This window comes from Catharus ustulatus, chromosome 2 (genome assembly GCF_009819885.2).
Source record: "Catharus ustulatus isolate bCatUst1 chromosome 2, bCatUst1.pri.v2, whole genome shotgun sequence".
NCBI classification, from domain to species: Eukaryota; Metazoa; Chordata; class Aves; order Passeriformes; family Turdidae; genus Catharus; species Catharus ustulatus.
The window spans coordinates 92822293-92837241 of NC_046222.1; the positions used below are offsets into that span (position 1 = coordinate 92822293).

A 14949-nucleotide genomic window follows, 5' to 3' on the forward strand; every position below is an offset into this window, starting at 1 on the left:
AGAACGCCTTTTAAAGATGTCAGATTTTCAACCATTTTTTAAACACACCACCTTTTAAAATTAAGAATAATACTGGTAGCTACTCTTTTAACACCAGTTAGAAATTTTGAAATCTGTATATACATGTATTTATGCACATATATGCAGATGCATTTTGCATTTGCAGTTCAGGAATTCCTACCTGTCAAGAATCTTCTCTTTCTGCATTTGGAATGAAAGCAGTGTGGGTTGTTATCTTCTGTTGTTTTTCCTTTTATAACTAAAAAAACTAATTCACTGAGCTCCACCAATGCTCCTCAGCCCTCTTTCACACAAAGAAAATTCTATTTGGCAGTTCTCAAACTCCTAATGGCAACAGAATTGTATTTTTGTGTTCTATTCTCTATCTTTTACAGAAATCAGAATGCTCTGAATTATTGTCTGTTACACTATTATATAAACTTTACTTAATTTGAAATCAAAATGACAATCAACAAGGACAACCTGTCCCTGTTGAAAAGTAGCCCAACTGTTGGAGGGATGAGTTGGCTCAATGGGAAGCAGCAGCAGAAAAAAAATTCTGCTGATGGAAGGAAAAGTGAAAGAACAGAGAACAAAGCTCAGGAAGCTCTTACAGAATATTCAGGAAGTAGATAAAACTAAGGAAGAAAAATACCTTGTTTTGCTTCTTTCTTTAACTGCTGCTGCACAATGTGAGGCATGTGGGACAAGCTCGTGCCTCACTTAACCACAGAAAATTGGTAGCAGCTGTTCGTTAGCAGGGATTAGAAGTAACTACTTCCTGACTTGCACATCTGTGTAAAATGTCTCCCTACACAACTTGGCTTTATGAGCTCTCCAACAGATAAAAGTGTATCAAGTCAAGGAGCCTGAAAGTGTTTATTTTCACTTGCCACGAACGCATTAAAAGTAAGCCACCATTGTTGTTCTTGTCAGTTCTTTATTGGTTTTCATCCTAAAGACTAGCACATTTACAGCATACATGGATTGGATGAACTAGAATATATAAAACAGTAGCCATATGTTTATGATATATTAATACTGCCCAAAACCAAATAAATAAAAATATTTCAATGCACAAAGCTTGGCAAATACAGTCGTGTCGGGACAAAACTGTGTCATATTATACAATAATTTTACACGTATAAATGAAAAAAGGCAACTGTGCTGTAGGTACTTTCACAGAACATACACAGAACATACTTGGCAACAGTTTTCTTCTTTTACCTTTGTATGTTTTATAATTTAAAAAATGTACTCAAAAAAAAGGAACATTAGACAGAACTTCATTTTACAGTAATCCTTAGATTCGTCTCTCCTGTGCAACAGAAAAGCTCCCTTCCCCCTTGTGAGGGTCCCATGTGGATGTCACATGTCACAGTTTTCTCTGGAGGAACCGCTGGAGCCCTCGCTGCCCTCGGGAGGAGCCCGAACCGTGTCCAGGTCACCTTGGGGACACCTTGGGGACACCCTGGGGACACCACACCCGGCAGCTCCGCTCAGCGCCCCCGGCACAACCGTGCGGCACCCGGGGCTCAGCTCCGCCGCGCGCAGACAAAATTCAGCAACTTTTTCAGATTACATTGCTATACAAAATAAATAAAGGATTGCTAAGCTCTACAGCAGGTCTAATGATTGCTGGCCACCATCTAAGAGAGTGGTGCTGCTAATTGTTACAAGACACATTTGTTATTTCCTTCTGAAGCTGAACATTGGAAGATTTTTAGTGTAACAATACAGGATTTAAAATTAACCATGTTTGAAATAGACAAAATAAAATTATCAACTCATAAAAACTAAGGGATATAAAGAGCATAGTTTATACAAAAATAAAGTAGCATTTAATAATGGCCAGGGACTGAAGGCTGAGCAGAACTAATGGAGTAACTTGTCTAAAGAGATCCCACTGAAAAATTTTTCCTCGTATATTTGTTTACTTGTTAGCAAAAAATAAAACAAAATCAACATTTATTAATAGGCAAACAGGATTTGTAAATGATTTGTTCAGACCTGGGGTAGGTACAATACATGGCTTTTGCACAGAATTCCATGTTTTGTTATCCTAAAGAGTCTGAAATAATGGTAACAGCCTAGTTCAGCAGAACTCTCTGACCTGGCTTAGTGACATGCTGCTCAGTGTTAAACTGCAAAAAGCAAAATGCAAAAACTGCTGGACCTGTAACCCCCAAACCTACATGGGAGCAGAATGAACATGGCTGGTTGATAGAGCAGTGACAGCACAGACAAACATCAGTGAGAGGGAGAAAGAAATCAGAAAACAGCCATATACTTACCTGGCTGTTGCTACTCCCACAACAATAAATGGGCAGATTTTTTCTATATTTGAAACTTAGATCCTTAGAAACCAAGAAGGAAAGGACAGCGTGCTGAATGAAGCTAGCTAAAGATTACTTGATCTTGTTAAAATTTGGAAATGAACATCTAGCCACTTTTTAAAATGCTATCTTCGCTTCGAAGGCATTTTTTGGGAGATCCTTTTGGAGGAGATCGTTGAACATTTTTTTATCAAATGCTATCCAGCTGCCCACCTTTGCCATAAGCTAGAACCCACCTGTGGTTCTCAGGCACAAGCAGTAGCACTGAGCAGTTCCTCTCTAACAAAACAGGGCATTGTTACCTTCCTCAGAAGTACCCTGACACCAGTCACACTTCCCCAACTGGATTCTCAACAGGTGAAATGCAAAGGTAAACAGAAACCAATTTTGATTTTGGAGCAAGGGAGATGCATTGGGCACTTTGAGCATTTTTGTAATGACATACAAAACTGATACAGAAAAATCATAACTGACCAAAATAATGTAATGCCCCAAGATACTAATGCTTAAAATCCAGAAGTGGTATTAAAAAATCCATGGGCAAAAATGTTTTAACTAATGTACAACACCATGGAATATACTGAACATGTCATGTGCAACATCAGCAATTTGCCTTAGAGTGGGGAAGGGCATTGTTGCTGGCATTAATAGTTAATCATCATGATGCTTCTGAAATACTTTTAAAAATCACTAGTGTGCCCAAGGCCTTATCTGCCAAAGATCACAGGAATTTGTTTTATTCGAACAGAATTATAAACCAGACCTCACATGTCTGGCCTTTTATATATTGTTAATTTCATACATGAAGGTGGCATCCTATATACAGTAAAACAATTCTTTCTTCTGGCTTTTATTGTGCTGATTTTTTTTTTTAATTAACCCCCCTTTTATGGATTGCAACAATGCATTCTACAGTTACTAATCTGTCTAGGATCCTTTTTATTTACAACTTCTAAGTTTTACTTTCAGTTTTAAAAAGTTTAGGAAAAGCTCAATCTCAAATCAACTCGGTATAAAAAGATGTTATGGAAACAGCTGCCTGAATGCCGTTCCTAGAGTCCTTGCCCATCCAGGAGGTACCTAGCTATTTGCATATAGGTAATTATTAAGTAGCACAATATCTGCTCATCTTACACACACTGAAGGCTATTGAAACGGGCAGAGAGTCATCACACTATTCTCAAGCTAAGGTGTCAGAATAATTGTTACTATAGATTCCAATTCAGTAACATGCTCTGTATGACCTAGCGAAACGTACAAAAAGGTTATTTATCTCTTCTGGATGACGAAACCATGTGTTAATCTAGAGTGTATCCACATGTTTTAATGGAACAGCAATTAAAGGACATAGTATGCTTATGTTTCAACTTTTCCATAAGTTCCTTCTGGAGGCCTGTAATACTTTGGGAAAGCCTTCAGTTGCAGGGAATTAAATGCATACTTGCGACATCCAACATTCTTCATTGTATTTTCTCGGCGACAACCCTCACTGGGGAAAAAAAACAAGCACAAAAAATGACAGCAGTAAAAGGGGAAAAAAAAAAGAAAAAAAGACTTAAAACTAAGATGAAATGAACTGGTTATTTTATAGCATTAAAATAAAGTTGGTTATATTTAATGAGCGTTTAATTAATTTGCCACTGCAAATATTAAAAGAGATGACTCATCATACAATGCTGGTAAAAAGCACACAAAATGGACACAAGCTATGTCTGATTGCTAGTTTTGCATTTCTAGAAAGCAGCAGCACATCTACTGAAAAGGTTTGTCTGCTCTGGTTTCATGTATTTCAAGGTACACTGTTGTAGAGTTCACATGCCATTCACTGCACAAGGGATCCCAAGGGATTGCTTTAAAGCAGTTCTGCTAATTTATTAACACATAAAGCTGAAAACCAAAACCTGCTGATCTCTCTATAAGAGCTTTAAAATAATTTTATTGTTCCTTGTATGTGAGTATTATAAGCACTTACTTAAAGATTAGAGCTGATACAAAAATAATGTTTCCAGTTATCTCTGCATGCATAAATGGACATGAAAACCAACACAATCTAAAAAATATTCCTAATCATGAAATAGCAGTGCAAAAAAGACTGGCTGCATTGACAGTCATCACCCCAAAGAAACAAAGCTGTGCAGAATTTAATTTTCACCCAATGTTTTGGTGCAACTGCCCCACATTACAAAGAGGTTCTGTGCTACAATAGAAAACTACTCCAGTTATAAGGCTTCTTTACACTTGTAAATCTAATTCGGAGTTCCTTTGATTATATCCAAAAAACAGACATACAAAGAGGAAGCACTATCTTTTAAATATATATTATAAATCAATTTAGGCTTGCAGGAGAATGTCTTTCCCTGATTGAGGACTGGAACTTAAACAATGAAGACTAGACCTTCATGGCAAAGTGTACAGTACAGCATCTTACGGTGGAAATGTCACATTAGTCCTGCCTTGGAGATGACTGCAGCATCTACCAGGTAAGTTGTGATCATCTGATTCAAAAGGAGGGTTTGGATTCTGGTTCAGCTTGAAAGCTCTCATGCTCTTACAGACCTCACCGTTCTTCTAATTTTGGTTCAAGAAACTGGCTGTCACTGTGTTCTGTATGTAACACCTAGTTTAACTTCATAAAATACAGGGGGAGTTTTTGTTAGTTTTTTTTTTTGCTTTGAGGAATAGTTTAACTAAGTTTGAAATTTGTCTCTGGAGCACATTCTGTGCATGCCTTTTATAGAATAGATCATCTGTGATGACACAGTTTTTCTGGCACTGGTTTGTGTTTCACAAAACTCCCCCGACAGCTCTTGCAGCCAAATAGATACATCAAAAGTTTGCACAAATCACACTTCAGAGTACAAATAAAAGCAGTAAGTTTAACTAGCAAATATGTGGTGCTAGGTGAGCATTTTAACTGCAAAGTGAATTTTTCTCTTCATAACACATTTCACTGCATCTGGTTATTGCATGTGTCCCTCATGGCACAGATAGGGTGACAAGGATGTATTTCCCACATTTCACATGCCATCTTCCTTCTCTTGGAAGCACATGAGCAGGATGCACTATTGCATCTTAAATCTGAATGCCTTAACAAAAGCACAGGCCAGGCTCCAAAAGGAAAAAAAAAAAATCAAACTTGTCCCCACTGAAGTTTAAGAAGAAAAGAAAAAACTCACATTGTTTTCAAAAAGCCTGGGTGTTCATTCCTAACAGTTTTAAGGTGGTTTTACTGCAACCCTAGTGGTGATCATGAGCAGCACCTTCATACTTTAAACAGATCAATAATCTCAGGGAGTTCAGTGAATATGCCTGACACCAGAGTGTGGCTGGACACTGGAGCAGGCTGTCCAGGGAAGCGTTTATGGTCCCGAGTCTGCCAGAATGTAAGAAGTGTTTGGACAGCACTCTCAGGCACATGGGGCATGGCTGCGTCCTGTGCCAAGCCAGGAACTGAACCTTGATCCTTGTGGATCCCTTCCAAGTCAGGATATTCTGTGATTCTAAAGGTACATTCACATCAGGTTAGACTGAACCCAGGACATTCCTCACATTGTAAGACCAAGGCCACAGTCCAACCTGACAAGCGCTCACTTTGTAAAAAGCTAGACTGGAGCACCCACAGCAAACAAACCAGTGCTAACCATAAAGAACAGATGATTTCTATAGAGACACAGCAGCATCAGGTATCACCACAGCACAGGGATGTGTCCCAAACCACCACATCATGATAAACCTCAACAGTAGTAAGGATGTACCAAAACACATTGCAACTAAATAGGATACGTGCTTTATACATAGATATATAAACATGTATGTATTTGTGGTGGGTTTTTTTGTTTTTTTCTTTAAGAACAAAATTGGAAGAATAGTGAGGAAAAATATTAAGAGATAGTGTACTGTACAGTCTGATTTCATGAAGACACAAATATAACCACACACTTTTTTTTTTTTTAGTTAGAATAATAAATCCAAATCTAGGATTTAATTCTGATTTTTATTCTAACTGTGCTTTTTTTGTTTTTTATTTCAGCATATTTCTCTCAATAGCTCTCAATTCCAATAAAATTTATAATAAAAGCTAAAGCTACCTATATTTTTTGAGCAAGTTAATAATAGTAGAAAATACAAATCACAGTACTAGTTCTCCTCAGAAGCCCAATGTCATCTCAGGCACCAAGCGAAGTAAAACCCTTTATGAATTTATCAAACTACATTAAATGAGGTTAGGTTTTTTTATCAGCTATTGCTATTGACAAGCTTTGCCAGACCACAGCATCAACAAAATCTTTCAGTTTAAATAGGCCTCCCCTAGTTTGATGTTATATATAAATGATGATCAAATTTCATCTGCAATTACTAAGCTAGGAAGCCACTTTAGTCTCACTGCTTAAATAAATGTTAACTTGCCATCGCTCGCTTATCACTAAGCCACTACCAGCATCAGAATTTTTTAAAGCTATGCAACGCTTAAAAATGGAAGTAACAGTAATATTTAGTCTCATGTAATTAAAATAAAGCCCAGTGGAAAACCTGAAACCCACCTACTAAAGGAGTTAACTGATACCTCCCTCTTCTTGCCTGAAAATTTAAGACCATTATCTTTAACTTCTAGGATGACCCTATTTCACAATAATTTCTATAAAAGAGCACCTAAAATAGATAATGGATTATTAGCAGGCTAATGCCAATCACATCCCCTTCCTGACCACAAGTAATTTTCCTTATGTCTTTAATACATTGCAAAATGCAGATCTACAAATAGAATGAAATAATTCTGCATGCATCACACTGCAAGTTGTTCTCTGAGTATTTTCTAGTCTATTAGAATATATTTAACCATGAGAAAGGAACAAGACTATGGTTCTACAAACTGTTCAGTAATGTAATTTGGATATTATGCTTTGAAATGAAGGTATAAATTTGTTACTTCTTTAAATAAATTTCTTACAATTTCTTATAAACCCCACCCATGTTTTTATTTTTCTCTTCATACCTCGTAAAAATGAAAGGCAAGATTAGCATACACCTTAAATATACAAAAAGATACAAATTCTTTTCAGACAGAGTTCCTTTCTCTGGAATACATGAAACGAGTAACACAAAACTGTATTTGGTAAGAGATCTTCAGGCCAGCTAAAGTAACGAGGTAACAGGCCAATGTCAGACTATGTTACAAGCACTGAAAGCAGAACAATACTTCAAAGTTTCAATACAATTCTTTTTGATAAAATAATTTGATGTATATTTACAGTTTAGTACAATAGAAACGTAAAATTGTAAGGCATAATAATAATTCTTGGCAGACAATGCTATGACACATTCCTTTGTCCAGCAGGTACCAAGTGGCAATACACATTCAAGCACTTTTTTGTTTTTGTGGTTTTTGTTGGGTTTTTTTTCTTTTTTTCTTTTTTTTTGCTTTTGAACTCTACCTTCACTTGCAACGTAATCTGGCCACCAGGTATGCTATGCTCAGAAACAGCCACACAATCAGTAAATTGGGGCTGAGAGCTAGTAAAGGAATGGAGTAGAGGAGGCTGGGATCTAGTCTGAAATCTCGGATGGGCACCAAGCCACTCAAGTTCTTCTGGGTGACTATCTCCCGTGTTCCAATGCTGTGAAAAGGAAGAAGTTTGGGAAGAGGGAAAATAAAACAGAAAGGAAGACGGACATGCAAATGAATGGGTAAAAAGAGATGGTAACACAAGGTGGTCAGGAAAATGAAAAAACATGGAAGAACGCACAACAAAACCAGAAGATGAAATAAAGAAAGAGTGGAAAAACATCTCAAAAATATGTATCAGTACAATTATAGAAATAAGGAGAGGGAAAGAGAATAAAAGAGAAAAATAAGAAAGAAGTACTGTAGTCTAGTGAAAATAAACACATGTAGGTTGAACATTAATGGTTTTCCATGTTCATTCTTTCAGATTACCAAGCAATAATACCCCATGCTGCTCTGCCATGCTTTGGCATGCTGCAAAGAAGTGGAGCTCTGAAAAGCAAGCTGAACATGAATAACCATTGTAGTATTTGACCCTTTCAAACATCTTTCCATGTGGGCTGCAGTGATTTAATTTAACCTCTTAACTACCAGTCCAACACATTAATTAAAAATATGGCAACCAAAACCAAACCACCCATCTATTTTTCTGCTTGGACATGAATTGAAGGGTATAACAATAGGCATTTTTCTGAAGACATGCTGCAAACCCCATCTCATTGTGCACTCACTTCTTACATTGAGCACTGAAGGCTACAGTGCCTTCCTCAGGTAGGCTTTGTAGCGTGATCTTTAATGTTGGATCACTCTTACATCCTGAGCACTCCAACTCTGTTTTTAGTTCACAAAGTAACAACTAAATGACCAAGATGAACAGAGGGATGGAGCACCTCTCCTACAAAGGCTGAGAGAATTGAGTTTGCTCAGCCTGGAAAAGAGATGGCTTTGGGGTGACTGAATTGCAGCCTTCCAGTACGTGAAGGAGCATACAAGAAAGAGGGAGGGACACTATTTAAAAGCGCATGTAGTGACAGGACAAGGGGGATAGGTTCAAAGAGAAAGAGAACAGGTTTAGATTAGATATAAGGAAAAAATTTGTTCGGAGGGTGGTGAGGTAGCGATGGATGCTCATCCCTGGGAGTGTTCAAGGCCAGGCTGGATGGGGCTTTGAGCAACCTGCTCTAATTGAATGTGTCCTTGTCCATGGCAGGAGTGTTGGAACTGGATCATCTTCAAGGTCCCTTTCAACTCAAGCAATTCTAATGATCCTGTGATTCTAAATGCTATCTGTAAGCCTAATGCTGTTAGAGCTTGTGCACTTTCTCCATCCATAACAAACCATTCACAACCTTGATGGTTGTGGAGCCGGGTTATGTAACCATCAGACAGTGTCCTGCAAGAAATCAGATACACCCTGGAAGTGATGAAAAAGAGAATTCAGAGGCTGGTGACACATCAAGTCAAATGGAATTAGGCGGGCAGGGAGTTATACCAAATGCATTTGATCCAAACTGGTGGTGAAGATATGTTTTCACTCCTGGTGCCTATAGTGGACAAGGGCAGATTGAATCTGTGATGCCTACAAATCCCAGTTACCTTTGTAGCAGTGGGGAGAGTGGGGTGTGTGTGTGATCAGAAGAGTAAGTCAGTGGAAATCTAATGCTTACTGGAAAGTGGTGGACAAAGGCTCAACGAAATAGCCTGGAGGAAGAAAAGTGTTGTAGAATATAGATAAAATGTAAAACAATGCGAGATGGAAAGAAGGAATAAAAAAAAAAGCCTAAGTTGGCATTATGAACATCACATGCCACATCTCCACAATTAAAAATTAGTATAATGCTACTCAGTTTTGCACAAAGATGTATACACAGACACATATGGTGGGAATGGAGGCAAAAGCTGGAAAGTGCTTTCTTTGTCACTGTTGGCCCATGTAGATGCATCCCCCCTGAGGGGTGAAAAGTCACCTTTTGGAAGTATCAAATATACCAAATTGTAGTGTCTTAAATCAAAACATGTATCAGCAGACTACTCCTAGGAGAGGGGTAGGGTTAGGCAATTAGCAATTTCCCTTCTAATTTAGCTTACATATGGGAATTCCCTTCGTGAGGAGAGGCTGGGGTTGCCCCATGCTGGACACTGCTGGTTCCAGCCAGCTTCAGTGACCTACTGCAGGCACAGCTGAGCCCTCAGCCATGCTGGTGCCTCGGGAAGGAGTGTGTGAGAAAAGGCAAACCACTGCACGGCAGTGAAGAGTGATGGGGAAAGATCTGGGAAAGAACCCTGTGAGCACCAAAGTCAGAGAAGGGGAGGAGAAAGAACTGAAGAAGTTTCCCCTGCAGTTGTGGAGAGGAACTATCCACACTGCAGCCCATGGAGGACCATAGTGCAGCAGATGAATATTTACTGAAAGAAACTGGAGACCATTGAGAGCCCATGTAGGAACAGGTTCATATTTAAGGACTGCAGCCCATGGGAAGGACCCACACTGGAGAGGAGGAAGAGTACAAGGAGGAAGGAGCAGAGGAGACCTGTTATGGACTGGCAGCAAATCCCTGTTCCACATCCCCTGTGCCTTGCTCAGCATGGGGAGAAGGTAGAGGAGCTGAGAAAGAAGCAGTAGAATACTTTGGCCTGGGACAACAAGGGAGGTAGAGGGCAAGGTTTTAAATTTCCTTTATTTCTTTATCCTTTATTTCTTAACAACCCTAAATAAATAAATAAATAAATAGTCTCTGAGTCTGTTTTGCCAGTTCTGTACCAGGAAGGGATCTCCCTGTCTTTATCTCAACCCATGAGCTTTTCCATGTGTTTCAGCTGGGTGGGCATCTGCCAAGCAGTCTAGCCCAACTCAATATTATTTTATTCTTAAAGCAGGCCAATCAGTGAAGAAATCTAGCAAAGCGTTTTATCATAGCTGTTTTATTGCAGTGAGTGGTCATACCCAAACATGACTCCTAGGACTTTATTATGTAATCCTTTTAATCAGCACCATGGTGCTTTTCCTCACCTCATTCCCAGCTGCTTTTCAAGAGCTCCTATCAGAGACGGCTCCTCTGTTGGCTAAATTGCTTGTGTTGAACCTTCCTAATTAGTTTAATGAAAATGAGCTGGCCTACCCAAAACATGTAAAGGATTTTGCTACCCAGGACGATCTTGACTGAAACTGCCTTAGAGCATATTCCCACTGGCATTTCTGACAGGAGTGAAACCTGGTAGGAAGAGGGAGGGCAGAGAGTCAAAGATCTAGAGGGAAGAGCGGGCTGCAGATGGAAGAGCCTACCTGAACCAGTTGGACTTTGACTCTTGTTCTGCCGTCACTGGTCAGGTAGCCATATCCTCTTAGCTTGGACTTCCAGATATATCATCATGATTTTACTATTTGTGAGCTGGGAGTTACTGTGTGTTTGATTTAAGACTGGAAAAGATATAACTTATTGACAGAAAATGAGTTAATTCTAATAGGGTATTTGTTTCTAAGGTGAAAGCGATGAACTTGTATCTGTAAATTTCTACAAGAATCTAGAAGAACGCTCCATGTTCCCTTCCTGATGGCCCTGCTCACTGAACAAAATTATCACAGACGCATAATTATCACAAGACTAGGAAAGAAGGGAAGTCCCTGAGGACAAGTAAGGGGGAACTAACCCCTCTGAAGACCAACATCACATGGAAGAAGACAATGCTTTCTTAACTTGTTCAAGAATGGTATAAGCAAGGACACTTTTCTTCTCTGGGAAGTTGTCAGTAAAGAAAATATTAAATACTTTGCAACTCACAAATTACTAGTACTTCTTCCCTGTCCTTCCAAATGATTCAGAAACTTCCAAAGTCTTTAAGAATGAACCAAACCTTGCTTTTCCAGCACACTTAAACAAAAGATCCAAGTTAAAAGAACAAAACCCAAATTTTCCCAATGCCCTGGAAACAATTTGGGTACAATTTGCTACCCTTTCTTATCCTCTATCTATCATCTAGGTCCAGGCTGGAATGGGAAAGACACTTATTTGTTCTATGATCCTATTTCTTTCATTAAGCTTTATTAATTCTGTGCCATTGCTCCTGAGTAGAATTGACAAATAATTTCTAAAACACAACCACCTATCCCAAAGAGGAATAAGATGTGAGGAAGAGTGATGAGCTTAGAGAATGGTCTAATCTTGGTTTTCCTTCTGGACTAGTCAGTATTTGACCTGCACAATCTCTCAGTCAAAGATTTAACAGATGAAAAAGTCATATCCTTCACCTGCCAGAGCAAGTCCCTGATGTTGGTAGAACATTCAAGTCAAAGGTTTTGATTAAATTTGCCCTCTTTCAATACCGCTGTGTAGGTCAACACAAAGCAGTTGGTACCTTTCTTGGGTCAATATTTTATCTGATCCTATGTTATATTAAATTGGTAGACTGAAGGACTAAAACAATGTTATTATCAACCCCCCCCCTCTCTCTCTCTCTCGTGTCAGTGACAGCATTAAAAAAACCCAGTGACCCAGTAAAGAATTTGAAGAAAGCAACAATATTCCCAGTATTTTTCCTAGTTGGCTTTACTCTTATTAAATACACAACTGTGAAACTGCATAACAGTTTCAGATGTTTATGTCAACTAGTTGTGTAATTTAAATAAAGATGTTTGAAAACCATTTAGTCCATTTTAAGTTAGTAAATACTCCCTCACAAAGCTGCTTCAAGTTTTGTTTCTAATATCAATGTTTAAGTAGTTTCTCAGTGCATTTTTCATGTACTGTATTAACTCTGTGACAATGTAGCAAAAAGTGCAGCAAAAAACTGAAAATAAAAAAGTCCAGTGCCACCCAATTAGATGTAGATATAAAGCCCTAAATTACTAGTGTAAGAGGCTGCAAGTGTTATTCTATGAGACATTTTTCTGCTAGGTAACTGAAGAGTAAGAAAGGGTCAAACAGCAAAAACATACAGAAAGGATAAGAGAATTGAACACTCTAGAGAATTTGGTGAAAAGACACACAGTACAGTACATTCGATAAGAGTGAATGTTGAAAAACAGGACTGAACAGCATTGTTGAACTACATTGATAAAGACTAAAGCTAGATTTCTTATCCTTTCTTTTGGTATGTGACTTACGGAGTTTTCCAGCAGTGCTTGAAACAAGGCATTGAACAACAGTAAACAGATTTTGTTATTTTTTTTAAGTACAGTACTTAATCTGCAAAATCTCTGCTGCTTCAGAATACAGAACATCGTTGTATTGATACGACAACAGCACACTGACATGTTGTGATGAAATTTGGTTGCTCTAGTGTGAAACACTCATACTGACATTTCACCCAGTGAGCAGTGTTTCACTGCTAAAGAATACACGTGGCAAACCAGTGCAAACTGCAGGTGTCTGTTTCAAAGAACAAAACACAGGTCATCCCTGAGTAATCTCCCTGATCTAGAACTGAGAAACCTAGTGCTATGACAGTTCAGGTAAAGTTGTCATTGAACAACTTCCAAAGGAGCACCAGTTTCCTGTTCTGTAAGCTCAGCATTAACAGAAAACATATTTTTACATGTTTGTCTGAAAACTCCTCATTTTCTGCTGAAAACTCAAGCCCATCTGATTTAAATCTGGTAAGAATCAGCTTTAAGCATATGCAACTCACATGCATGGGAGGGATGAATTCTAGCAGTCAATTCTACAGTTTCCTGACTTCAGTTTACTTTTTTTCTTCTTTTGATGGAAACAGAGATCACTCCTCTGCAGTTTGCATGGTTCCTTATTTAGGAATAAGTGATGCGGCCAAACTCTTACCTCCTCATACACTCCAGAGCCTGAGTGAAGACCTGTGGAGCCATTCCATGTTCATGCTGTAGGATCAAACACTGCTCCAGGGTGATTGACATGGCAGTCCTATCCTTGGCACTCTTACAGCTCGTAAATCGAACACCATTAAGTCTGCGGCATATCTAGAAATGGGAGAGACAATCCATCACTCCTTGTACATGCATAACCTTCTGTCAGAGAGAACACCTGTACTTCCCCTAAGAGAGGCACAAATGCTATGTAGGGCTTCAATGTCAAAGCTGGGAATGTTTGAGAGAGCATTGTACGAGTTGAAAAATTCTGATACAGAAAATACATTTTTTTCTACCATTTTTTATCCCCATGTCTCATTCTAGAGGAGGTCTAGCCTGGCAGCCTTTCCAAGCTACATGCAAGCAAATGAATAAAAAAGGGAGAAATACATATGCATACAGAAAATCAGCTGAAGTATGCAGAGATGCTTAGATGAATAAATACCTCAGCAGCTTGCCAAAGGATATCAACATTCTTGTTTTTCCTTGCATGTACATTTTGACCCAGAAATCTCAACAGTTCAGGCAGGCACGTCTGACTACGAGATCGAGGTAGACCTATAAAACACACAAAACCAACTTCACATATTCATCTGTATTCAATAGATCTTTACAAAGTGTTTCTATTACAAAGTATTTCAGTATTACAATAAGCCTGTTGCAAACACATTTTGCTTTCTTGAAACTAGGAGAATTATTCAAGTTCTGATTTACTTAGTACCACCAACAAAACAAATTCAAGCTTAATTAAACTCAATTGAAAATATAAATTCCAGTTATTTACTGGACTCAGAATCCAACAGCAGTATAATAAGAGAATCAACAAAGGGAGCAAGATTGGTATAGTCTTTTGGTTTGTGTGTCACAGAGGCGACAGGAGAACATGCATGTCTTCAGAGAAATTCTGAAGATATTTTATATTCTGCTCACATTTTTGATTTTAAATTTGCAAGCTGGTCAGCTTTCAGTTACGAGAAACACTCACAGGACACCACTTTGTCATGATCTATTTATTAATATTTCACTAAGTGGAAATAAAGCAGCTGAAATTTTTCAGAGTACCATCACTACTTATCTTCTGTGTTCAAATTGTTGCACATCATCTCTTACTTATGTAGCAAGATACTCCAGACAATAAATTACAAGTACTCAACAAGTTGTGGTATTTGTTGTTTCTTTTTTTTTCAAAAGAGTAACCATGGACAACACCAACTAAAATTGTGACTGAATAAATATGGAGGTATGCATGGTAACAGATGACATTGTGACAAAAAGTATCCTACCTGAGTCAC

The 14949-nt window shown here is 38.4% G+C and overlaps 1 protein-coding gene across 18 annotated transcripts in view; it reads right to left on the bottom strand.

The window, feature by feature from the left end:
* Positions 1 to 920: 920 nt before the first annotated feature.
* The window catches only part of INPP4A (inositol polyphosphate-4-phosphatase type I A), a 118459-nt gene continuing 104430 nt past the window's right edge, over positions 921 to 14949 (bottom strand). For 13 of the 18 annotated variants that reach the window (XM_033052964.2, XM_033052959.2, XM_033052966.2 and 10 more), the window contains 3 exons: positions 14103 to 14215; positions 13614 to 13768; positions 3724 to 7951 (listed from right to left, as the gene is read on the bottom strand). In XM_033052964.2, the coding sequence (XP_032908855.1) occupies positions 7771 to 7951; positions 13614 to 13768; positions 14103 to 14215 (449 nt within the window). In that variant the 3' untranslated portion in view covers positions 3724 to 7770. Of the gene's footprint in view, positions 7952 to 13613; positions 13769 to 14102; positions 14216 to 14949 lie in introns of all 18 variants that reach the window. The other 5 variants (XM_033052977.2, XM_033052976.2, XM_033052975.2 and 2 more) reach the window with 1 other exon arrangement.